Raw genomic sequence first — 26028 nt, forward strand, 5'->3', positions numbered from 1 at the left:
AGGGTGAGTATACAAGGCAGCGGCGGCGGGGGGGGGGCCCTGGAGCGGGGGGAGGCACTGCCAGTCCGAGCCTGCCTGCCGGGCCTGGGCCCCTGACCTGCCGGGCCCGGTCGCACTGGCGACCGCTGCGACCACGGTAGTTACGCCACTGGTGCTATGTAATGAGACAAAGCTCAGCTCTGCTGTACTGTACTGTATTATTCTGCTATCCTGACCTCAAAGCAGAGCTGTATGTGAACATTACTGTTAGTCATTGCATGTCTCACACTGGTAACTCCCCATGTTTATGTAAAATAAGCTGTGAAGGCAGATTCTCAGGGAGATCTGTGTCCGGCCCATGGCTCATTTATAGATTATGAAAAACTGGATTTCTCTGAATTAAAACATCAAACCGCAGATATCAAGGTATAATTTTATTGAACTTTCTATGTGTTGTGTCTCCATGTAGTAGAAGGGTTGATGCTACTGACATATTCTCTTCAATGTCGCACTTTATGTACTTAGCACATCTTGGGCAGGTATAACAGAAATAAAAATCACACCTGCTATAAACACAGATAGATTTACACTATAATTTGAGCCAGTTTCTTTGGTATAAATTTATCGGGCAGATGGTAGCTGTGCCCTCTCCAGTATGACCCACTTTTTCTTACCACTGTTGAAAAGTATTGAGAAGGTAAAAAGGTTGACTTCTGTAGTGCACGTATAGAGGGTGTCAAAATTTGTGACCTTTATTGTACCAGAAAAAAAACTGGAGCAAAACTAGTAATAAATCTCCCTCATAGTGACTGATATATACCGTACGTATTTGGGGGTTAGCTAAATCAATAGATCCTTTCCAGCAGCATCGAAACTTTGAAAATACAATTTTTCATTATGCAGGAAAGAGAAAAAAACCTCCGCACAGCTGTATACGTTAGACTCTGTTTTTCAAACACCCTAATGACAGAGGAAGCCGGCAACAAATTCCTTTTAGCAATTAACGGGGTGCAGCTTCCATAGTGTCACACTATAGTCCATAAATAGAAAAAAAGAAGTGCACTTACCCGTATAAAGTAGTCACAATTTTATTCAGACATATTACAAAAGGTGCAGGGAGGGATGTGAAAAAACGCGGACAACGGCCGTGTTCGGACCCGTTGAAGTGCTTAGGCACGAAACGGCCGTTGTCCGCGTTTTTTCACATCCCTCCCTGCACCTTTTGTAATATGTCCGAATAAAATTGTGACTACTTTATACGGGTAAGTGCACTTCTTTTTTTCTATTTATGGACATTTTTCATTATGTATGATCATATCTGAACAAGGCCTATTCTCTGCAGACATGAAAGCGTGTGCAATTAACATTCTGAAAACTCCAATAGCTCTACATTGGCAAATGACACAACATATGAACGTAGTTCTAGTTTGGTTGCATCATGTGGCTTTTTTTAGCTATGTGTGATCATCAATAGAATAACTTTCTAATTTTAACCTAATATGTAAAATAGACCTAACAAATACATTTCACAAAAAGGCCTGTTGTAATACTGTAAGTATTGCGAGCTTTCTTCTTGCATTACTAGTATGATGTGGAAAGTGAAGGGTGGTGGGGTGGTGTTAAAATGAACCTGTCAGCAGGATTTTGCTCAGTAAACTACAGACAGTCTCAGGTTGCCACTGTTAAACTGATTAAAATGATACCTGGGGTGAAGAAATCCGTCTTGTGGTTCTTGTGTAATCAGTGTTAGAAGTTTTCAGTTAACGATATGTCCGTGGGACTGTAGGCAGAGTCTTATCTTCCTGCTCTAGAAACCAAGGAAAGACCTGCCCACAGGCCAGCCCGAAGCACAAATGATGAGGAACATGTTTGCGCTTCGGGGCAGCCTTTGGGCAAGTCTCTTCTGTAAATGACAGTACTTTTTTAACAATAGTGAAGGAAAACAAGCTCACCCATGCTGAAAACATTGTGATCATTGGTACGGATGGAAGCCACTGCTTGCATAATTTGTAAAATAGTCCTATTACTTTTCAGTGCAGACTTGGCACTGTGTGAGACCAATAGGAAAACCCTCCAGCCGTACAGCCAGGTAAAAAAAAAATGACTTTATTCCAAAACAATTAAAAGGGAAATTACATCTCCAAGTACGACCAACAGAAAAATGTGAACCTACGAGTGTCAAACTGTACACCAGTTGAAGTCATGGAAATCATTCTTTACATGGACATGCGGCTGGAGGTTTCACACAGTACTTTTTTGCATCACTCAGTCCTGGTGCTGTGCTACTTTTTATTATAGGTTACTACCTAGGACAGAGGCTTCCATGGGCACCTCCCTACATTCAGCACACTGTCACGGGTGTAACTTGAAAGAGAAATGTTGCATATTCCTAATGGCTCCATTTTACTAATATCTGCCCAGAGCTTGATTTCTAAACTGAAATCTAAAGTGTTCCTGTTAGGCTCTGTGCACACGTTGCGGATTTTGCTGCGGATCCGCAGCAGTTTCCTATGAGTTTACAGTACAATGTAAACCTATGGGAAACCGAAAACGCTGTGCCCATGCTGCGGAAAAAACGCGCGGAAACACAGCAGTTTACATTCTGCAGCATGTCACTTCTTTGTGTGGAATCCGCAGCGGTTTTACACCTGCTCCATAATAGAAAACCGCAGGTGTAAAACCGCAGTACAATCCGCACTAAAAACGTGGTAAATTCGCAGGAAAAATGCAGTGTTTTTGCCCTGCGGATTTATCAAATCCTCTGTGGGAAAATCCGCAGTGGACCATTCTACGTGTGCACATACCCTTAAAGGGACACTGTCACCTGAATTTGGAGGGAACAATTTTCAGCCATAGAGGCGGGGTTTTCGGGTGTTTGATTCACCCTTTCCTTACCCGCCTGCTGCATGCCAGCTGCAATATTGGATTGAAGTTCATTCTCTGTCCTCCATAGTACACGCCTGCGCAAGGCAAGATTGTGCAGGCATGTACTACGCCTTGTGCAGGCATGTACTACGGAGGCCAGAGAATGAACTTCAATCCAATATTGCAGCCAGCGGGTAAGGAAAGGGTGAATCAAACACCCGAAAACCCCACCTCTATGGCTCAAAAATTGTTCCCTCCAAATTCAGGTGACAGAGTCCCTTTAATGCTGCATGTTTCATTAAGCAAAATTATTTTAACCTGTGTATAAATCTTAGGGGAATTTCTTACAAGAATTTCCACCACTATTTACACACATCTTGCAAATCCTGCCAAAGGTTTACAGCAAGCAATCTAACATGGGTACGTGACCTGGAAATGGTGAAAGATTCCCAAGTTTTATTTTTAGATTCCATCTTTACTGAAAGTAAAAACAGGAACATTAACTTTTGTTCATCAATTCACAGCCAGAAGACGGAGACGTAAACAGAGGTGAAAATAGAATTAATGGGGTCCCATAGCAGGAGTCCGTATTGGCCCCCCACCAAAAATAAATAAAAAAATTAATTGTCAGAATAGGTAAGGACACTTCTTACCACTTTTAATACACAGGGAAAGGGACATGTTTTGTGGCATGTGCACATAAATGGTGCCCCTGCTGAATTCTTTTAGTGTTCTCACCCACTGCGATACATCTTTCATAGCCCTAGAGTATGATGCCAACACACACAGTATACCTCATAGTAAGTCCTTCCCCCGTAATTTACTCCTACAGTACCCCCACTTGCACAGTATAATGGCCCCACAACAAATCCCACCAGTATGATGCATATACAGTATGTATGATGGACCCCATGGCTCCCCCACACAGTATAATAGCCCCCCACAGCACCCTATACAGTATGATGGCCTCTACAGTTCCTTAACATAGTATGATGTCGCCACAGCTCTCGCACATCATTTATGATGAACCCAAGAGACCTTGACACATTATGATGGCTGCCCACACCATGATGACCCCACCACACCTACACAGTATGATGTACCCACAGCTCCCACATGTCATGTATGACCCCCACAACCCCTCACACACTATGATTCCCCAGTATCTACCTTTTGATTGATAAAATAAAAAAAAATACTCACCTCCAATGTGTGCCGTGAAGGAGGGCAAAGGTCGGCACATTGAAGACGATATAGAGAAGTCAATACATCTGCTGCACTGAAACTACGAGCACAGACTGAATGATGAAACAGGGAGCAGGTGGCTCCCTGTCCCGTCATTGTGTTCAAAAGTATCTGCATCCAAAGAATGAAATCAGATACGGGTGAAATCGGAATTACCCGTGTAAGGATGGGAATAGCAGTGCCTCTTACCATCAAGCCCTCCATCCCCAAGCTCATGGGCCCCATAAAAGCCATGTGGTCTGCCACTATGGGTGGTACAACCCTGGACATGTATCAAACCTGTCTACCAGTGTAATAGAGGCCTTCACAGCAAGCAACAAAGCAACGTGGTAAATTGGAATGAAGAACCCCTTGCAAGCCATCTATTTGGTGCAATCTTAAGAGTAATGACAAAGAACGTTGGTCTTATGAGACTTTCTCATCTACAACAAAGAATATCCTTTTTACCACTAATATGTTTCCATTATTTTGTCAAGTTTACATTGACGAGAGCAAGCAAACCTCCTCCTGAGCCCAAAACTAGATGCTAAATATAAAATCGACAGCAGGAAAATGTAGTAAAAGTGACTTTATTTTCCTCATATGTCTAGAACATCAAGAAATAATTATACTGAAGATTGATAATTTAGAATATAAAATATGCAATTTTCAAAAAAATAAGTTCTATTAAATGAGGCCGATATAATTAGAATCACCGGTGGCCCCCTGAAAGCCGGTCTAAAATGACAGCCAAAACATTGACCTACCTAAGAAGTGGTTTATAATTGACAAACAAGGAGCTGGCAAGGAATTCTCACAGTTCCTTATTAATGTAAAGCGGATTGTAAGACAGGTAAATAGTTTATAGTCTTCCATGCTGTAGCCAAAATCGAGTACAGTGTAATATACAGATCAGTAGCGGCCAGTCTCTTTGTAGGAAGAGAGGTGGAGAGCAGGAGAGGTAGAAAGGCAACTTATGTTGCAGCAACTCATTGCATTACCAAGGTCTCCCTATTCCCTTTCACTGTAAAAATATCAAGTTTGAATAAGAATACAATCAGCTCCTCGGGGGATGGAAAGTAGTGGACTGCTTTGATAGGACCACCGTGCATCTGGACGACAAAGCAATCTTTGTAGGGTCTTAGTCCTACTTTTGAAACATTCTAAAACAAGTCTCCAAGACTCCACTAGAATCCAGGACTACTGATTACATATAGTGTCCTGTTTCCAAGAAGCCTCTCAGTGTAAGACAATCTATTACTGAGCATAAATAAATGTTAGAGGACTACAGGAACATCATCCCTTGTTTTCTGGGGTGGTTTCATTTCAGCTCATAGATGCTCCATTTTTAAACAAATCATGGGAACATAAAATATACTTGACAAAAGCAAACGTCTTCTAACACCAGTGGTGAAGCTACAAAATCAGAAATACCGTCTGTGCATGGTCCATAAAAAGACCTTCTATAATGTCCAATAGCCAGCTTCTTATGAACAAGTGAGAAATATACCTTCTGCCATTATATCCTTTCTTCTGGGCCAGACCTAGAGAAATCTATATACAAGGATTTTCCATGGTTAGACCATAACTGAAAAATGTATGTTCGTTTGCAAAAGAATAGAGTAGAAATTATCAACTGTGAGCAGATCCAAGATTTTCTCATTCATGCCTGGACTGTTGTCTCATGACTATAAGACATTGTAATAGACCATATCTTTCATAGTTTGTTCAGACAGTGACTGATCTTCTGATGAATTCTCCACTTCTCCATAGCTGTATGAGTTCTCCTCAAAGTCCTCCATTTCCTGTTGGCTGTCCATATCATTGGTTTCTTGGTCAGGAAGGTCCATCATTGGGTCTGTACAAGAACAGTAATGATTAGCTAAGAAATTAGGGATATCAGGCATGGCAACTGGACTGCGGGCCACAGAAACATGTCAGCTTCAAGTTTATGTTTGCACTGGGATAATGAGATGACTGACTTGCTGCTATATCATCATCAGACAGTTCTACCTCATAGAATAAGAAGCTTGATCATATGGCACCTTCAATAGGATTCAGGTGGTTTGTATATTTTACACATATTACTTAAAGGGATTTTGCAGTTTATTTTAAAAACAAAAAAACAGTTCTTTACTCACTCTCCTTAGGTCCAGTGCAAAGTCTCCATCACTGCCCTCACTGTCTGCAGCGCAGACCTTACGTTGACTGCATTGGAGCTATATGAATGGATGGCAAGAGCGGCTCAGAGCCACTTAGTTAATGATCGGCTACAGCGCTGTTGACAGAAGGTCAGTGCTCTCGATGATTATAGACACTAAGAGCGGAGACTCGGAGCTAGACCTGAGGCTGGTGAGTAAACCCTCACCAAACTGCAGCCGGGGGACAGGGGTTTTCAAAAAACCACTTTAATTAAAATAATTACCCTACTTTTGGTATCACCATTACAGGTGAGAGCTGATTCTATGGGATCGAGCATGAAGGGACATCCAGTAGTTCCAAGATTCCTTGATTTGGAGAATCTCAGAAAATCATCTTTTCTTTTGTAAAACCCTGACCTCCCAACCGGGGAGCCACGGGAGAACCAGAGAGGTGGTAAAAAGTGTCCACACTAACATTGTGTATAAACTGCACAACAGCATAGTGTGATCGACTACATGAACAGCTCGTTCACCTAATGATAACGTGCTCCTGTGTATGTTATCTTCTTTTTCTCTTTACGTATCTACCACTTCATATAAGAAATACAAGACAGACAGGCGTAAGTACACCAATGTGCTTTCACAGTAATGGCACTCAGGCTCTCTATACACTGTGTAATACACTGGGAACTGTATCTATACGTTTGTACTCACAAGATGGAGGTCACCTTTCCCTTAAAGAGATGAACTAGAACAGTTTTACAATATGTCAGGAATCCTTAGAGTGTGCAATGTACGCACTGTTAGGATTCTCCCCTTTCCACATCCCGGTGCTCATCACTTCACCGCTTAGATGGGATTCGCATATCACGAGCTGATGCATTATCTTCCGCTTCTCTCACTTGAATAACTGTCATAACTGAATGTGAAAAGTTATGTTTCCGGTGGCATTTTTGCGTCGGTGGAGTTGACTTTTCTATTGGTTCTCTGTAACTTTTAGTTTTACAAGATGTGCGTTCTAACCTTGGTTTTCCAAACTGATGTCCATCACCCCATGTTTAACCTTCATGTGACGACTGAGGTTGCCTTTCAGATTGAACTTGCTGGAACAATATGGGCATTTAAAGGGCTTGTATCCTGCATGAAGATGCATGTGACCCAGCAAATTATACATTCGGTTGAAAGATTTTCCGCACACCTAGAAAAGAAAGAAGAGAAATAAATCATCAATACAATGCAGGTCCCGGAAAGATATCTCATGGACTGTTCTATGTAAATAAGCAAAATGAGACACGTTACTATGAATCTGAACATCCTGAGGAAGCAGTGAAGCCATACACAGTACACAGCCAGGGTCTCTTCTTTTATCTTACTCCATCAGATGATTGGAGATGGGGGCCCTTCAGTGAGATATCTGAACAATTACGCTGTCTGCAGTCTTTAATCTGGGACCAGAGGACATAATTGGGTAAACCTTGACCCAGAGCAGAGATTCCCATCACAGGACAAAGTGCATTAAATTAAACATGTATCAAGAATGGTCAGGTCAGATATACGCCTACACTCAAATATGGCTGACCATTAAAAGACAAATGGTTTTTTTTCTGCTGAAGGTAGTAAGCAGTCTTTGTCTACCTGAATTATGACCCTTTAATAGCTGCATAGGTGTCAGATGGGGCTATGTGAGCCATACTCAAATATTCTGCAGTGCAGAAGTTTGCTGTTTTCTTGCACTAATATCTTACTTCTACTGACCACAGTCATAAATCTGAACATGCAGCCTACAGGCCATGTGGGCATTTTTATTTTTGAGGGGAACCTATGCATTTTCATAATACGCTTTCATTTGTCTAGATGAGAAATGTCCATTTTATGACTTATATGTCCATCTGTCATGGTGTCTCCTATACACTAAACACATACAAAGAGGGATTACTGTCTTTTTCTTTGGTAGCACAAATACAGAAACAGCATAGGCATGAAGGCAAGTACTAATCAGTGTAGCTGTGAATCCTGCACTGCGGTAAGCTGGCTGAAATCTATAGGATCAGTTTACTGCCTGTCATTCTGCTCCTCTCTACCCCCTCACCACATCCTAGACTCACATAGGCTATGTTTCCTGACATCACACTGTGCTGGCATTCCATCTTATCTTGAGCAAGACAGATTTGTACTTTTCTTTTTTTTTTTCCAAAATAGGTGCGTTCAGAAGGCAGGGGGAAGAAGTGGCTCATATATGGAGAAAGAGGACTTAGCAAAGTTTCTTATATTCATTTATTGAATTACACAAAGCTTGTTGAAAGTACAGTTCCCATTTAAGGCTTCTGATCAGCGCGGAAAGAGAAGACTCTACATAGGAGCAATAAAATATTATAAAAGCAATTAGGCAAATTCCCTTGACATTGAAACAGTAAACTGTGCCATCGTTGGCCAGCAAAAAGATACTGGTTTTCAATGGTCCACTGCTCAGCCTGGCGTGTACCTTGCATTTGAACGGCTTCACAGGGGAGTGCACTATCATATGGGTCTTCAGCGTTTGCTTCTGTACAAAGGTCTTAAAGCAGATATGGCACTGGAATGGGCGAACACTGGCATGTATCAGCATGTGGCGCTTCATGTTGGCATGCAGAGTGAATTCCCGCCCACATACCTCACATTTAAACTCCTTTACTCCCTGGAATAAATAGAAAACACAGATTATGACTGACATTGATTCACGGTCACAATGAATAAATGACATGAAGAAATGCTGCAACATGTGCCACTCTCTTACAATGGTAACTTGGCATCAATGACTAAATAAAGCATTTAGGTAGTGGTCAATAACCAACACCGTTCGTGGTGAATCTAGATACAAGGATCTGTCATGGTGGCTACATCACATCACACTCATATAGACAAATGTATCATTAGGAGTTAGGAACTATTCCCAATTAGTAGGACAAGGTGATATACCCACCCTCACCCATCCATGCTGGTTAGATAGCTCTCTTCCTTCTGAAGCATTACGGATTCCAATAATTTGTGGTTCTTTCTTCTGGATGTCAAGATCACAAATCCCTAAAGATATCGTCCAACATGTCCCAAAACACAAGCTAACAGGAAATCTGAAATTCTATTCCTTTGTACATGCCAACAACATTACTACAATATGACTGGTACATTTCTAAAAATGACCCCATGCACGCACTTATCTCTTCATTATTTTCTTTCCATTTATCAGTGCTACAAATATAACAGGAGGTAACACAGCTCTCTAGTCAGGGTCCAGCAGCCTACAACTCTACTTGTGGACCATCGTACCACAAAGAGGGGTGAGAATGACATTATAGCATACCGCCACTGCAATCTAGACATTCGTCCTACACAGCGCCAAAGAAGCAAAACTCTGCACCCTATAAATTAGCTATTTTTCTAAATCGTTGTGAGAAATCTCAAACTACAGTATAAAAGAAGGGAGACACAAAGGTGCAAGGCTATGTCTAAAGATTACATAGGAAGGTCTGTTCTGTGTCTCACCCTATCGGAATAGCCTGGCTGCCTCCCTTAAAAAGTGGCCCTGACGCTGGAACCTCTCCTTCACTTGCCCCAATGTTACAGTCCGAGTTATTGCAGATATTCCCAATTTCTCCTAAATTATAAGGGTCCTAGAAGTAGATACTGACTATGTGTTTCCGCTACTGGACACTAGAGAGAGCCAGACAACAAGTGAGAAGGAAAACTGAACCACCAAAGAGAACAAAAACCGGAGGCATTTCCTAGGAAATTAGACATAAGAGCTCTGTTGCTAGCCAAATATCTAACATACAAACCAATGCTCTATAAACATGGGTTAAGAGGGATACCAGACAGTTCCTAAACATTTACAGAATGTCATATAAGACATGCTGTGCGATTGGCTAATGGATATAAGTTTATTTCAGATTCCATGGGTGTTCCCCTGAAGACAAATTCAGCAATGCACTATATGTCAAACATAGGAAGCACACAAGCTTCTGGTTTGCTGCTGTTGGTCCTTGTATTAACATACACTCCACAACATTGAAGTTGCTGTACCAAGCAGAAAAAGTGCAATTATGGAAATCACAGGGTCGATATTCATGTTAATGATATGCAAATGGTGAAAAAATAGAAACATTTTCTAAACAGCTCAATGTTCTGCTACACTATATGCAATTGCAAATCATCAATATCCGCTGCTGGCAGCTCCCTTTGCAATTGCCAACGAATGATGTTCCAGATGTGCTTGATGGGAGGCAAGACCAGAGACACTATAGGCCAGCATAGCACATTGATAACATGCAGGATGCTCACAGTAGCATGAGCTACATACGGCTTGGCATTGTCATAAGAAAAAATGGCTCCTGGGACAGCCGTACTACTGATTTCATGACCAAATCATTGTAATGCCAAGTTGTTAGTGTACCTAGAATGAACACTAGAGGGGTCATATACTAAGCCTAACACATCAGTGTTTTCACAAAGCATCAAAGGGTATTTGAATGACATCGGGATACTAGCCAGACATCAAGCTAAAGGTGTTCCAATAATCTCATGCCACCAATGTTAAAAGCTACATGGTGCAGAGCAAAACAGCAATAGTGGATGGAATGGAGGTACATCCTCTTCAGTGATGAGTCCTGTTTTTATCTTGGACGTAATGATAGCTGAACATAGATCTGAAGACCACATGGGCAACACCATGATATGGCCTTCACAAGGGAACATAAATGTCACCAACGAGCTGTTTTTAAACCAACAACACCATAGCGCTTGTTGCTTGTGCTTCTGTGAACAGCCTGTGTGGCCTAAACATGCTACTTATTACTTCAGCATCTCTGGAATTAATTCCCATCAAGCAAGTCTGGGAAGTCACTGGTTGCCAGCAGTGGATCTTGATGATTTTTCCAAAACCGGTCAGCATGACAGAACATTCTTCAGACATCCACTGATAGCAGCCAATGTGTGTAAGTGCATGTACTTCTACATATGGCACTCATACCCGATAGTGAATATATCAAGATATTTTGAACATTTTGTTCCTTTTTTATCATTTGCATGTCATTAACATGTCTATCCATCCTGTGGTGTCCATAATTCTACAACTCGATGTTGCAAATTAAATGTTGAGGAGTGACCATAGGTATAGCTTATGTGAGGATGCCTGAAACACAATAAAAACTGGTAAATATATACATTTCAATATTTAGTGTTATGGCAGTGTGAATAGAATACCTTGTGTGTAAGCGAATGCTGCTTGAGATGATGGATTTGGCTGAACTCCATGCCACACTCCTTACAGACAAATGGCCGCACGTTCTGATGCTTCAGCATATGGTTCTGGAGCTGACTGCGATAGTGGAAGGACTTGTTGCACTCCATACACTGGTACATTGTGGGTCCTTGGTGAGAGGAGATGTGTCGCTTCAATTGTGTTAATGTAGCAAAGTCCAATCCACATTCAACACAGACATGGCATCTGCCATTTTCATGCTTTACTTCATGAGCTTTGAGTTCGCTGGGGTAGGCAAAGCCACGGCCACAAAAGCGGCAGCTGTAGGGTTTGATATCCGTGTGGAGCAGCATGTGTCTCTTCAGGTGGCTGGTCTGTGTAAAAGCTTTGTTGCACACCTCACACTTGTGTGGCCGTGTCCCTTGGTGTGTGAGGAGATGAGTTTGTAAATGACTTGGCTGTTTGAAGAGTTTGTTGCAGTGTGGGCACGAATGGGGTTTGATACCGCTGTGCCCCAGGATATGCGTGACAAGATTGTATTTTGAGGTATAGGACTTCTCACACATCCGGCATTGCCACCGCTTCTGACGATCACCAGCCTCCACTAGGTAAGAATCATCAATCTGTACATTTATATCCAGTCTATCCAACTGAGCCTTTTTGTTGCGTTCAATAGTATCAGCTGTTTCCGTTTCATGTTCATTGGGTTCAGGCCAAATAAAGCTTTGCACGTTCTCCTCTGTTTTGGTTGATCCAACTATTGGGCTTCTAGCGTCACCAGACTGCATTAAGCTAGGCCCAAAACTTCGCTGCCTTTGCATACTGTCCAGGCTGGAGTTTCCAGGGATCATTGGTATAGATGGAAAAGGGTAGGAATTCTGCACAGGGTGCTGTAATACGCGTCGATATTCAGTTCCCACATCATGGCGGGGTCTTTCTCTAAAGTGACGAAACCTCTTTGGCTTTCTATGGAACGTGCTGAGGTCAATCATTTTCATAGAAGAGTTTTGCACAGTGTCATCGCTAGGCTGCTCCTGAGTATTTTGTGAAGCCATTTCTTCATTTTCACCTTCTTCATTCTTGGCTCCTATTGTGACCTGGCAGATTTCACTAGCAGCTATCTCCTCTTCAGGTTTTTCACATTTAATTTTTGGAATCACTCTAACTGGAAGCCGTTTCTTCCGTTTTGGATGCTTTTCTGAATCCAAAGCCTCATCTTCTAGTGGTTCAGCTGCAACCTTTGCCCCAGTGTTTAGGTAGTTGTCACCTTCTGGTTGCTCGGCCTCAATGGGTCCATGATCGGAGAAGTCACTCCTGGATGCAGGAAAAATGCCACTTGGGCTGATTGTGGCTCCAAAAAGCTCGTTATCTGATACAAGGCCTAAAACAGCAGCCTGTGCTAGAGACAACACCACCACGGCATCGGTCTGTGTGCCAAAGTCAATGAACCGTTCCATATTACATACCATCAGAATGGCACGCCCTCCCTGTGGAGAAAGAGCAGAATGTAAAAATAACACTAACCCATGAAAATTAACATCTTTATCTATATTTGTAAAATGTAATAGTGCTCATTCTCCAGCGTGATAAGAATTGGTCAATAATATATATTTTTTGTTATCAGACTTCTATTAGCCAAGAGTGACTACAAATGATATCTATTATATACATTAGATACCCAGAAGACTAAATACAATGTAGCTATCTACAGACCAGGAGGAACTAAAGTAAAGCACCTATCTACAGACCAGGAGCAACTACTGATGATCACCTATCTACAGACCAGGAGGAACTACAGTAGAGCGCCTATCTACAGACCAGGAGGAACTACAGTAGAAGACCTATCTACAAACCAGGAGGAACTACTGATGATCATCTATCTACAGACCAGGAGGAACTGAAGTAGAGAACCTATCTACAGACCATGAAGAACTACAGTAGAGCATCTATCTACAGACCAGGAGGAACTACAGTAGAACACCCATCTACAGACCAGGAGGAAGTACAGTAGAGCACCTATCTACAGACCAGGATGAACTACAGATGATTACCCATCTACAGACCGGGAGGAACTACAGTAGAGCACCTGGGTTATAGTCTGTTCAGAAATGACCGAATGGATAGGCGAGGGGGAGGGGTGTGTCTATATGTAAAATCGTCCTTAAAACCCATCCGGCGTGATAATATAGGTGAATCTAATGAAAATGTAGAATCCCTGTGGGTGGAGATAAGGGGAGGGGAAAAAAATAATAAATTACTGATAGGGGTTTGTTATAAATCTCCAAAAATAACGGAAGCAATGGAGAATATCCTTGTAAAGCAAATAGATGAAGCTGTGACTCAAGGAGAAGTCATTATAATGGGAGACTTCAACTACCCTGAAATAGATTGCTGGAACTGCAGGTTTCTGTTCCCCAAAGGTAATCGGTTTTTGACAACTATGAGAGACAATTACCTTTCACAACTGGTTCAGGACCCAACAAGAAGGGGGGCACTGATAGACCTAATAATAACCAACAGGCCAGACCGCATATCAAATATAAGAATTGGGGGTCACTTGGGGACTAGTGATCACAAAATAATAAGTTTTCATGTATCCTTTAATAAGATGTGTAGTAGAGGGGTTACAAGGACACTAAACTTCAGGAGGGCAAATTTCCAACGGATGAGAGATGATCTTGGTGCAATTAACTGGGACGATATCCTGAGACACAAAAATACACAAAGAAAATGGGAGACGTTTATTAGCATCCTGGATAGGACCTGTGCACAATATATACCGTATGGGAATAAACATACTAGAAATAGGAGGAAACCAATATGGCTAAATAGAGCTGTAAGGGGCGCAATAAGTGACAAAAAGAAAGCATTTAGGCTACGTTCACATTTGCGTTGTGCGCCGCTGCGTCGGTGACGCAACGCACAACGCAAATAAAAACGCACGCAAAAACGCTGCGTTTTGCGACGCATGCGTCGTTTTTTGCCGAAATTTGGACGCAAGAAAAATGCAACTTGTTGCGTTTCCTGCGCCCGATGCTTGCGGCAAAAAAAACGCATGCGTCGCACAACACAGCACAACGCATGTCCATGCGTCCCCCATGTTAAATATAGGGGCGCATGACGCATGCGTCGCCACAGCGTTTCCCGACGCTGCGTCGGGAAACGCTAATGTGAACGTAGTCTTAGAGAATTAAAGGAAGGTAGTGATGAGGCATTAAATAAGTACAGAAAATTAAATAAATTCTGTAAAAAGCAAATCAAGGCAGCAAAGATTGAGACAGAGAGACTCATTGCCAGAGAGAGTAAAAATAATCCCAAAATATTCTTTAACTACATAAATAGTAAGAAACTAAAAAATGATAGTGTTGGCCCCTTAAAAATAGTCTGGGTGAAATGGTGGATGAGGATGAGGAAAAAGCCAATATGCTAAATGACTTTTTTTCATCAGTATTACACAAGAAAATCCCATGGCAGACAAAATGACTAGTGATAGAAATTCCCCATTAAATGTCACCTGCATTACCCAGCAGGAAGTACGTCGGTGTCTAAACATCACTAAAATTGACAAATCTCCGGGCCCGGATGGGATACACCCCCGAGTACTGCAGGAATTAAGTACAGTCATTGATAGACCATTATTTTTAATCTTTAAAGACTCCATAATAACAGGGTCTGTACCACAGGACTGGCGTATAGCAAATGTGGTGCCAATATTCAAAAAGGGGACAAAAACTGAACTCGGTAATTATAGACCAGTAAGCTTAACCTCTACTGTGGGTAAAATCCTAGAGGGAATTCTAAGGGATGCTATACTGGAGTATCTGAAGAGGAATAACCTCATGACCCAGTATCAGCACGGGTTTACTAGGGACCGCTCATGTCAGACTAATCTGATCAGCTTCTATGAAGAGGTAAGTTCTGGACAGGACCAAGGGAACCCAGTGGACGTAGTGTATATGGACTTTTCAAAATCTTTTGATACGGTGCCACACAAAAGGTTGATACATAAAATGAGAATAATGGGGATAGAGGAAAATATGTGTAAGTGGGTTAAGAGCTGGCTCAGGGATAGGAAACAAAGGGTGGTTATTAATGGAGCACATTCGGACTGGGTCGCGGTTAGCAGTGGGGTACCACAGGGGTCAGTATTGGGCCCTCTTCTTTTTAACATATTTATTAATGACCTTGTAGGGGGCATTCAGAGCAGAATTTCAATATTTGCAGATGACACTAAACTCTGCAGTGTCGGGATCACACTCAGTCGGAGCAGCCTTTGGAAGTGGGGAATCACCAGAAATAATACACAAGACACGTCTTGTATAGTGTATCACTGGGAAGTCTCTGAAGCACGCCCCCCTTCAAGGTGCTATCCCTTCTTTATATAGTTGTTTCAGTAGGTTTAGTGGTTATACAAGTTTTGCATGTTTAAACAAAGAGACAAAACAGGACAGAAAGAAAAGAAAAGAAAACAGTTTCGTGGGCGGCAGTTTCACAACAAACAGTACAAAGGCAATTCCACAGACAAGAAAAACAGGATTTCATACTATAGCTAAAATGTCCTTGAATGGACAGGTCAATGTTTATCACAAATTCTTTTTTTTTTTTTTTTTTTGTTCATTGAGGTAATCATTTTTGTTCTGCTCTTCACAATCCCCCCTTTGACATATTCCATTCAAAACCTTGTCGATCATTTTAGTCATTCTTTTTGTGATATTACAAAAAAAAAAACTTTATATTCTCGCATCCATTACACAAAATTTATTTGTGCATACCGAGATACCCTTGAGTACAACCTTGAATAATACATATATAATTACAATAACCATAACTGTATGTATTAGGCTTTGCATAATCCCGGTAACCCACCCACCGATCCCTCTGAACCAATTGGCCGGGTTAAGAAAAGAAAAGGTATCTGACCACCAGCTATCCTTATTTTGGTCATTGTCTTTGTCATACTGATCCCTGAGTCGTTGTACGTCTTTTAATTTAAATCTCATACTCATAGTACTATTCGGGTCTATATAATGACAGCAGGTGGGTCCGATGATTTGACACATACCCCCTTGTGAGGCAGTTAGGTAATCCAATACCAGGGTATGTTGGTTAGTGACTATTATAAGCTGATTCTGTACAGCTATACTAGTATTTAATATGTCCAATATATCCCAAATCTGATCATCTAGATAATCCGTGGCTCTAACTAATTTATCCCACATCTGTGTTAACATAGGATAAATAAAAATGGTACTAGCAATTTTGTTGGGAATTCCCATTTGTACTATATGCGGCCTCCCCGAGGGACGTGGTGAGTTATCTGCAGCTCTTTTATACAGTGTGTGCTTGGGCACGGCTTGCATATTCACTTGTTTATTTGAAATTATGAAAGTAGCCGGGGTTAGGCGTCCTAATGTACAAGTACCCTTTATACCTACGGGAAGCCATTTATATGCTCCTTCTCCGCATATCCAAAATGTACCCTCAGGCAGATCCCACAAAGCTGAGTGCTGCAATACCAATCTGTGAGCCAAATCCACAAAACTAGATACATTCTGAAGCATACACCAAGAGGGTTTTTGTCCCAAGGGGCTACAGTACCCGGCTGCGGGATTCCCACATACATGCATTTCGTTGACATACTCATTGGATTCATTACAAACCAGGTTCCCCGGCTTACTTGTACAACTGTTTGCATCACCTTGGGGGAACAACTCAGAATGTTCCCATTTTCTATTATGTATATATCTTTCCAATACTGTAGGTTTGAAAGCATCAGAGGAAGGGGTGGTTGTACTGAAACTGAGCTGTAGATTTTCAGTGGGGACCTGTCCTAAATCAGTTAATCCAGTCTTATTCCCAGGTACCCATTTTCCTCCCTTGAATGCTAAATATTGTAAGTTGTCTATTTTTCCTGTAAGATTGCCCTGCCACCAAGGAAATTCTACCCATCCCACAATTGGTATGGCGATTGTAGTATTCCATAGTCTAGTATTGCCAGGTTGGTTGTTGGCCAGGTTGTCTGAACAATTAGGCCAAGCGAATATTTCTTCAGCTGACACGGGAACTGCTAGAAAAGGTATACTTGTGGCTGATACTGGTGAATGGGTACAGATCCAACAATCTGCCAGGGGTTGCGTATTATTTAACAAGTCATGCACTAATTTTCTATGATGTTGTACGAATCTATTGTTCAAAGGGGCTAGAGAATTCAGTCTTTCCCATGCCTCCGTTGAGGTTCATTGACTTTGATGGGTCAAAGGAGTTGGAGAGTGCAGTTGCAGTTTCCTCAGGTATGGTACCCCCCTCAGACTCTAAAGGGAGCAAAGACGCGAGATTAAGAGTCTGAATCCTGGCAAAGGAAATGTTGGGCGGCAGTAGTAGGGAACATTGGAGACGGAGGTGTCTGGCCATTGAAATATGTTTAGGTTGGACCTGGTTAAGAATGCCATGTACATCATGAGTGGTCTGAACTAGAAGTGGGTGATCAAGAACAATCTCAGAAGCTTTATCTAATAACAGTGAAATTGCGGCTACTACTCTTACACAAGAAGGTGCGGCTCTAGCTACAGGGTCCAGATGAGCTGATATGTATGCCACAGGTCTCTGTTTGTTTCCATGTTTTTGTGTGAGCACCCCTGTAGCATGTGAGGATATCTCAGCTGCCATCAATTGAAAAGGTTTAGTGTAGTCTGGGAGTCCCAAAGCCGGAGCTGATACCAGTGCTGTTTTCAAAGAGGAAAATGACTGTTTAGCCTCTTCACTGAGTGAATATGGTGTGTTGGCAATACAGTCATATAAAGGCTGCATGAGTTGACTTGCATGTATGATCCACTGTCTACAGTGTGAAACAATACCTAGGAAAGCACGCAGCTGTTTGTGATTCCTGGGTTCAAGCATGTTACGTATGGCTTCCGTACGTTGAGGTGTGAGGTGTCTGATGCCCTGTGATATGCAGTGACCTAAAAACACGACTGTTTGTTGACAAGCCTGGAGTTTCTGTCTATTTACTTTACAGCCTTCTTGCGCTAGGAAAATTAAGAAATTAACAGTTGAGGTAACTGCTGTCTGCTCATCAGGGCAACAAATAAGTAAGTCATCTACATACTGTAGAATGACTACTCCTGGTTCTGGGATGAAATTTTTTAGCACGGTCTGCATTGCTTCAGAGTACAAAGTTGGTGAGTGTACCATACCTTGTGGCAATCTTGTCCATGCTAATTGTTTACCCTTGAATGTAAAGGCAAACAAATGCCAACAGTTCTTATGTAGTGGCACAGAAAAAAATGCGTTTGATAAGTCAATTACCGTAAAATATGCAGCAGTGCTGGGAATTTGAGACAGTAAGGTATGAGGATTCGGTACCACAGGGGTGACCGGTGCCAAAACCTTATTGATTTCCCGTAAGTCGTGCACCATGCGATATTTCACCATAGTTTCTTTGGAGGACACTTTCTTTTTAACAGGATATAAGGGTGTATTGGCGGTCGACCTGATTTCTACCAAAACACCTTGTAACACATAATCCTGAATTTGTTGAGAAATCGCCTGTTCTTGCTGGGCGCTGATGGGGTATTGCCTAAGCTGAGGTAATATGGTTCCCGGGGCAGTTTCTAACAGTATAGGAGCTACTGATAAAAATCCTACATCAGTGTCTCCTTTTGCCCATAGGCTGTCAGGAACCCGAGACAAGTCAATTTTTGCTTGTTGAGTGTAAATTTCGGGAAAATCCTCCATTGCCTGTATTCTAACATATGGTTCCAGAGTTTCTGCATCTTCAGGGATGGTCAGCATAACTGTGCCATCTTCTTTAAAATGGATGTTTGCATGCATTTTACTTAAGACATCAGTACCCAACAAGCAGGTAGGTGCACCTTTAGCAAATAAAAATTTGGATACAAAAGTTTTAGGGCCAAAGCTCACATTTAAAGGTTTTGTAAAGGGCAACGCCTGAATTTTACCATCATACCCTTCTGCATATGTAACCTTTGAGGATATATTGTCAGGATATGGTAAAAAGTCCTGATTTAAAATGGAGGATGTTGCTCCCGTATCTATCAGAAAAGGTACATTTTTACCCTCAACTTCAACTTGTATTATTGGTCTTCTAGAAGGAAGAGAGACCTGCATAACTTTCAGTCATTCTGAGCTGTCTGTTTGATCAGGCACTGGGTTATTTATCCTATTTTTGGGTACAAAGGTTCCTGAATCTATATCTGCTTTTCTCTTCCTACATTCCCTTTGGAAATGTCCTGGCTTCTTACAGTAATGACAAGTAAACTTTTGATTAGCAGAGCCAGTATTAGCCTGTGCAATTCTTACTGGCTTAGAATTTTCTCTTAAGTCCATTTCTATCCCTACAGCTTTCTGTCTAGCCAGGTGTGGGTCTTCCAAGGTTCTCCAATCAGGGGTTGCGGCCTTAAGCTTTTCCTTCACTTTTGGAGACAATCCATCTATAAAGGTTTTTGTAACTAACCTCATCATTCCTGGAGCGGTTAGATCCATGCCTTCATCTCTGAAATTATTTTCTACACTTAGATAATATTCGTCTACTGATTGTCCAGATTTCTGAGCCACCACTCCCGTTGTTCCTCTCTGCCTCTGTCTCTCCCTCATGAAAACCATTAAGTGATCTACAAATTGTGTACCTGATTCTATCGTTTGTAAGGCACCATCTCCTGCTTGGGGCCTATGTACCTGTAGATTTGCTAATAGCTCCTGGAAGAGTCCAGGAGTCATTTTCATTCTACATAATTCTTCTCCATCTGCCCAAACTCCAGCGTGAGTCTGCATAATTTGCTGTATATATTGTGCAAATCTAACTGGACACTGGGTGGGATCTGGTGCGTTATGCAAGAGAGACATGCCTTCAGCGGGGGACCAAGGGAAATATTGTCGAGTTTGGTGATATCTAGTTCCCATTACTCCGTCAGCACCAGGTTCCCTAAAGGGTCTTGGTACTACCCTAACAGGGGCAAGTACAGCGCCATGTCTAGGTGTACCACAGGCTAGGCAATCATTTCTCCAGTCTGGATTTTGTTGTCCACAGTGCGGACATACCCATCCTCCTGGTCCGGCTAAACTTTGAGGTGGTGTTTGGAGAAAAGATGGGGCATGTGGGTTAAGGTATGGGGGTGGGGTATTTTTAGATTCCACATTTTGTTTTTCTCCACAGCCTGTGGGTCTAATACACCACTTTTTACTCTGTTGATTATATGTCCATCCCTCATTTTCTGCTACCCTAGAGACATCAATCAATGCTTGGATCTGATCTATCCATTTCTTGTCTCTGATTATGCCTTTTTTCCTTTCCTGAATTCCTTCCCATAGTTTTCTACTAAAAGCTTCTGCCCTAGTAACTCCAAACTTACTAAAAATCTTTTTCAGCCCCTTAGTGGCATCTTCACCACTTCTCTCCTTTATGATAGTATAGATATCTAATTCTTCTGGTTCCGACTTTGTTTGCTTATTCCCCATTTTCTTATCCTGAGCTTTCTTGCCCTAGGTGGCGTTTGGGTATGAGAATACCTCGTTACCTTCTTCCTAAGGAGCTAGGATGTCTTTTTCTTGCCCTAGGTGGCGTTTGGGTATGAGAATACCTCGTTACCTTCTTCCTAAGGAGCTAGGATGTTTAAACTGTGTTGATGTAAGAAAATCCTGATTCCTACACCTATAGCAAACAACACAAATGCAACCAGACAGAAAAAGAAAAAGAACATACAACGTATCTTGTCCCAGGCTAATTTATCTGTCCTGGGCTTATACTATCACATACAACGTATTCTTGTCCCAGGCTAATTTATCTGTCCTGGGCTCATACTATCATACACTTATCCGTCACCAGGTTTTTGTCAAAGACAGGATCAGAGATTGAACATAGGCGCGGAGGTCTCCCCGAAAGGACGCAACCACGTTGCCCAGTGGGACAGTCACTTCTTCTGTTTCAACCCCCTGGGCGGCTTATAGGGCTATTCCCAACTTCCACACACCTTCTATTCACATTCACTCTCATTCAATGCCGTACTCTGTGAGGTGATCAATTCCTAAATAGTTCAAGAACCCGAGCTATAGGTATCCTCCTCTACTAGAACTACCCGCTAAAGAACACGACACAGAAAATCTTACGGACAGTGCAGGGCAGATATAAGAGATCTAACAGTGTCTCTTACCTGGCCAGGTTTTTGTTCATCTGCCGTCTATTATCCCAGATTCTCTTTTCGTTCGTATTCTGCCGGTGTTCTTGAAGGAATACACAGACCTCGGGTCCCTGTTCGGGCGCCAGGAAATGTCGGGATCACACTCAGTCGGAGCAGCCTTTGGAAGTGGGGAATCACCAGAAATAATACACAAGACACGTCTTGTATAGTGTATCACTGGGAAGTCTCTGAAGCACGCCCCCCTTCAAGGTGCTATCCCTTCTTTATATAGTTGTTTCAGTAGGTTTAGTGGTTATACAAGTTTTGCATGTTTAAACAAAGAGACAAAACAGGAAAGAAAGAAAAGAAAAGAAAACAGTTTCGTGGGCAGCAGTTTCACAACAAACAGTACAAAGGCAATTCCACAGACAAGAAAAACAGGATTTCATACTATAGCTAAAATGTCCTTGAATGGACAGGTCAATGTTTATCACAAATTCTTTTTTTTTTTTTTTTTTGTTCATTGAGGTAATCATTTTTGTTCTGCTCTTCACAGCAGGGTAATCAATACAGAGGAGGACAATTTTATATTACAGGATGATTTATATAAACTAGAAGCTTGGGCTGATAAATGGCAAATGAGCTTTTATGGGGATAAATGTAAGGTCATGCACTTGGGTAGAAGTAATAAGATGTATAACTATGCGATTAATTCTAAAACTCTGGGCAAAACCGTCAATGAAAAAGACCTGGGTGTATGGGTGGATGACAAACTCATGTTCAGTGGCCAGTGTCAGGGAGCTGCTACAAAGGCAAATAAAATAATGGGATGCATTAATGAGGCATAGATGCTCATGAGGAGAACATAATTTTACCTCTATACAAGTCACTAGTTCGACCACACTTAGAATACTGTGTACAGTTCTGGTCTCCGGTGTATAAGAAAGACATAGCTGAACTAGAGCGGGTGCAGAGAAGAGCGACCAAGGTTATTAGAGGACTGGGGGGTCTGCAATACCAAGATAGGTTATTATACGTGGGGCTATTTAGTTTGGAAAAACGAAGACTAAGGGGTGATCTTATTTTAATGTATAAATATATGAGGGGACAGTACAAAGACCTTTCTGATGATCTTTATAATCATAGACCTGAGACAGGGACAAGGGGGCATCCTCTACGTCTGGAGGAAAGAAGGTTGTGAGACTATGGAACTCTCTGCCATATGATGTTGTATTGAGTGATTCATTACTTAAATTTAAGAGGGGATTGGATACCTTTCTTGAAAAGTATAATGTTGCAGGGTATATACACTAGATTCCTTGATAGGGCGTTGATCCAGGGAACTAGTCTGATTGCCGTATGTGGTGTCGGGAAGGAATTTTTTTCCCCAATGTGGAGCTTACTATTTGCCACATGGTTTTTTTTTGCCTTCCTCTGGATCAACATGTTAGGGCATGTTAGGTTAGGCCATGGGTTGAACTAGATGGACTTAAAGTCTTCCTTCAACCTTAATAATAAAAAAAATAATAATAACTATGTTACTATGTATTCCTCATACAGATGACACTAGAGATCATTAGGATGCGTTACTCTGTGTGCAGGGCTCTGCAGTGTGCGCAGCTATTCCCTCTATCCCTTATTCTGTTAGATGGACAATCTTATGAACTACTTGATGAACTCTTTAGAGAGATACAAGGGGAAGGATAAGTCATACTTAAATGACTACAACTTTAGCAACCACCAAAGAAGAACGCTTTTAATCAAGGCCAGAATAGTAGTTAAAAAGTACAAATTTTATTAAGCATTACACATTACAGCTTATTATTATTTGCCACGTTTTTTTTTTGCCTTCCTCTGGATCAACATGTTAGGGCATGTTAGGTTAGGCTATGGGTTGAACTAGATGGACTTAAAGTCTTCCTTCAACCTTAACAATTATGTTAGTATGTTACCTGTCTACAAACCAGGAATAACTACAGTAGAACACCTACCTGAGGCCAGGAAAAACTAGAGCAGAGCAACCATATACAGGCCAGAAATAACTGCAGTAGAGAACTATCTACAGGCCAAAAAGAACTAGAGCAGAGCAAGCATATACAGGCCAGGAAGAACTGCAGTGGAGAACTATCTGCAGACCAGAACAAACTACAGTAGAGCCCCTATCTACAGGACTGGAAGAACTGCAGATAAGCCACTATCTATCATACTGGAAGAACTGCACTAGAGCATCTATCTATTTATGCGACTGGAAGAGCTGCAGTAGAGCACCTATCTACAGGACTGGAAGAGCTGCAGTAGAGCACCTATTTAACCCCTTTCTGACCTCGGACAGGATAGTACGTCCGAGGTCAGATCCCCTGCTTTGATGCAGGGTTCCGCGGTGAGCCCGCATCAAAGCCGGGACATGTCAGCTGTTTTGAACAGCTGACATGTGCCCGTAATAAGCGCTGGCAGAATCGCGATCTGCCCGCACCTATTAACTAGTTAAATGCCGCTGTCAAACGCAGACAGCGGCATTTAACTACCGCTTCCGGCCGGAAATGACGTCATCGCCGACCCCGTCACATGATCGGGGGTCGGCGATGCGTCAGGATGGTAACCATAGAGGTCCTAGAGACCTCTATGGTTACTGATCACCGGTGGCTGTGAGCGCCACCCTGTGGTCGGCGCTCACAGCACACCTCCATTTCTGCTACATAGCAGCGATCAGCAGATCGCTGCTATGTAGCAGAGGCGATCGAGTTGTGCCTGCTTCTAGCCTCCCATGGAGGCTATTGAAGCATGGCAACAGTAAAAAAAAAAAAAGTTTAAAAAAAATGTGAAAAAAATAAAAAAAATATAAAAGTTTAAATCACCCCCCTTTCGCCCCAATCAAAATAAATCAATAAAAAAAAAAATCAAATCTACACATATTTGGTATCGCCGCGCTCAGAATCGCCCGATCTATCAGTTAAAAAAAAGCATTAACCTGATCGCTAAACAGCGTAGCGAGAAAAAAATTCAAAACGCCAGAATTACGTTTTTTGGTCGCCACGACGTTGCATTAAAACGCAATAACGGGCGATCAAAAGAACGTATCTGCACCAAAATGCTATCATTAAAAACGTCATCTCGGCACGCAAAAAATAAGCCCTCAACCGACCCCAGATCACGAAAAATGGAGACGCTACGAGTATCGGAAAATGGCGCAATTTTATTTTTTTTAGCAAAGTTTGGAATTTTTTTTCACCACTTAGATAAAAAATAACCTAGTCATATTAGGTGTCTATGAACTTGTACTGACCTGGAGAATCATAATGGCAGGTCAGTTTTAGCATTTAATAAACCTAGCAAAAAAGCCAAACAAAAAACAAGTGTGGGATTGCACTTTTTTTGCAATTTCACCGCACTTGGAATTTTTTTCCCGTTTTCTAGTACATGCTAAAACCACTGATGTCGTTCAAAAGTACAACTCGTCCCGCAAAAAATAAGCCCTCACATGGCCAAATTGACGGAAAAATAAAAAAGTTATGGCTCTGGGAAGGAGGGGAGTGAAAAACGAACACGGAAAAATGAAAAATCCCAAGGTCATGAAGGGGTTAAAAGACTGGAAGAGCTGCAGTAGAGCACCTATCTAAAGGACAGGAAGAAGTGCAGTAGAGCACCTATCTAAAGGACAGGAAGAGCTGCAGAAGAGCACCTATCTAAAGGACAGGAAGAAGTGCAGTAGAGCACCTATCTAAAGGACAGGAAGAGCTGCAGAAGAGCACCTATCTAAAGGACTGGAAGAACTGCAGTAGAGCACCTATCTAAAGGACTGGAAGAACTGCAGAAGAGCACCTATCTAAAGGACTGGAAGAACTGCAGTAGAGCACCTATCTAAAGGACTGGAAGAGCTGCAGTAGAGCACCTATCTAAAGGACTGGAAGAACTGCAGTAGAGCACCTATCTAAAGGACTGGAAGAACTGCAGTAGAGCACCTATCTAAAGGACTGGAAGAGCTGCAGTAGCACACCTATCTAAAGGACTGGAAGAGCTGCAGTAGAGCACCTATCTAAAGGACAGGAAGAGCTGCAGTAGAGCACCTATCTAAAGGACTGGAAGAGCTGCAGTAGAGCACCTATCGACAGGAAGAGCTGCAGTAGAGCACCTATCTAAAGGACTGGAAGAGCTGCAGTAGAGCACCTATCTAAAGGACTGGAAGAGCTGCAGTAGAGCACCTATCTAAAGGACAGGAAGAGCTGCAGTAGAGCACCTATCTAAAGGACTGGAAGAGCTGCAGTAGAGCACCTATCTACAGGACTGGAAGAGCTGCAGTAGAGCACCTATCTAAAGGACTGGAAGAGCTGCAGTAGAGCACCTATCTAAAGGACAGGAAGAGCTGCAGTAGAGCACCTATCTAAAGGACTGGAAGAGCTGCAGTAGAGCACCTATCGACAGGAAGAGCTGCAGTAGAGCACCTATCTAAAGGACT

At 42.1% G+C, this 26028-nt stretch overlaps 1 protein-coding gene across 4 annotated transcripts in view; it reads right to left on the reverse strand.

The window, feature by feature from the left end:
- Positions 1-4643: 4643 nt before the first annotated feature.
- The window catches only part of ZNF710 (zinc finger protein 710), a 110860-nt gene continuing 89475 nt past the window's right edge, over positions 4644-26028 (reverse strand). For all 4 annotated transcript variants that reach the window (XM_069766184.1, XM_069766185.1, XM_069766182.1 and 1 more), the window contains 4 exons: positions 11445-12929; positions 8692-8883; positions 7233-7407; positions 4644-5926 (listed from right to left, as the gene is read on the reverse strand). In XM_069766184.1, coding sequence (XP_069622285.1) covers positions 5757-5926; positions 7233-7407; positions 8692-8883; positions 11445-12911 — 2004 coding nt within the window. In that variant the 5' untranslated portion in view covers positions 12912-12929 and the 3' untranslated portion in view covers positions 4644-5756. The remainder of the gene's footprint in view (positions 5927-7232; positions 7408-8691; positions 8884-11444; positions 12930-26028) is intronic.

Source organism: Ranitomeya imitator, chromosome 4, assembly GCF_032444005.1.
Source record: "Ranitomeya imitator isolate aRanImi1 chromosome 4, aRanImi1.pri, whole genome shotgun sequence".
In the NCBI taxonomy this organism is placed as follows: Eukaryota; Metazoa; Chordata; class Amphibia; order Anura; family Dendrobatidae; genus Ranitomeya; species Ranitomeya imitator.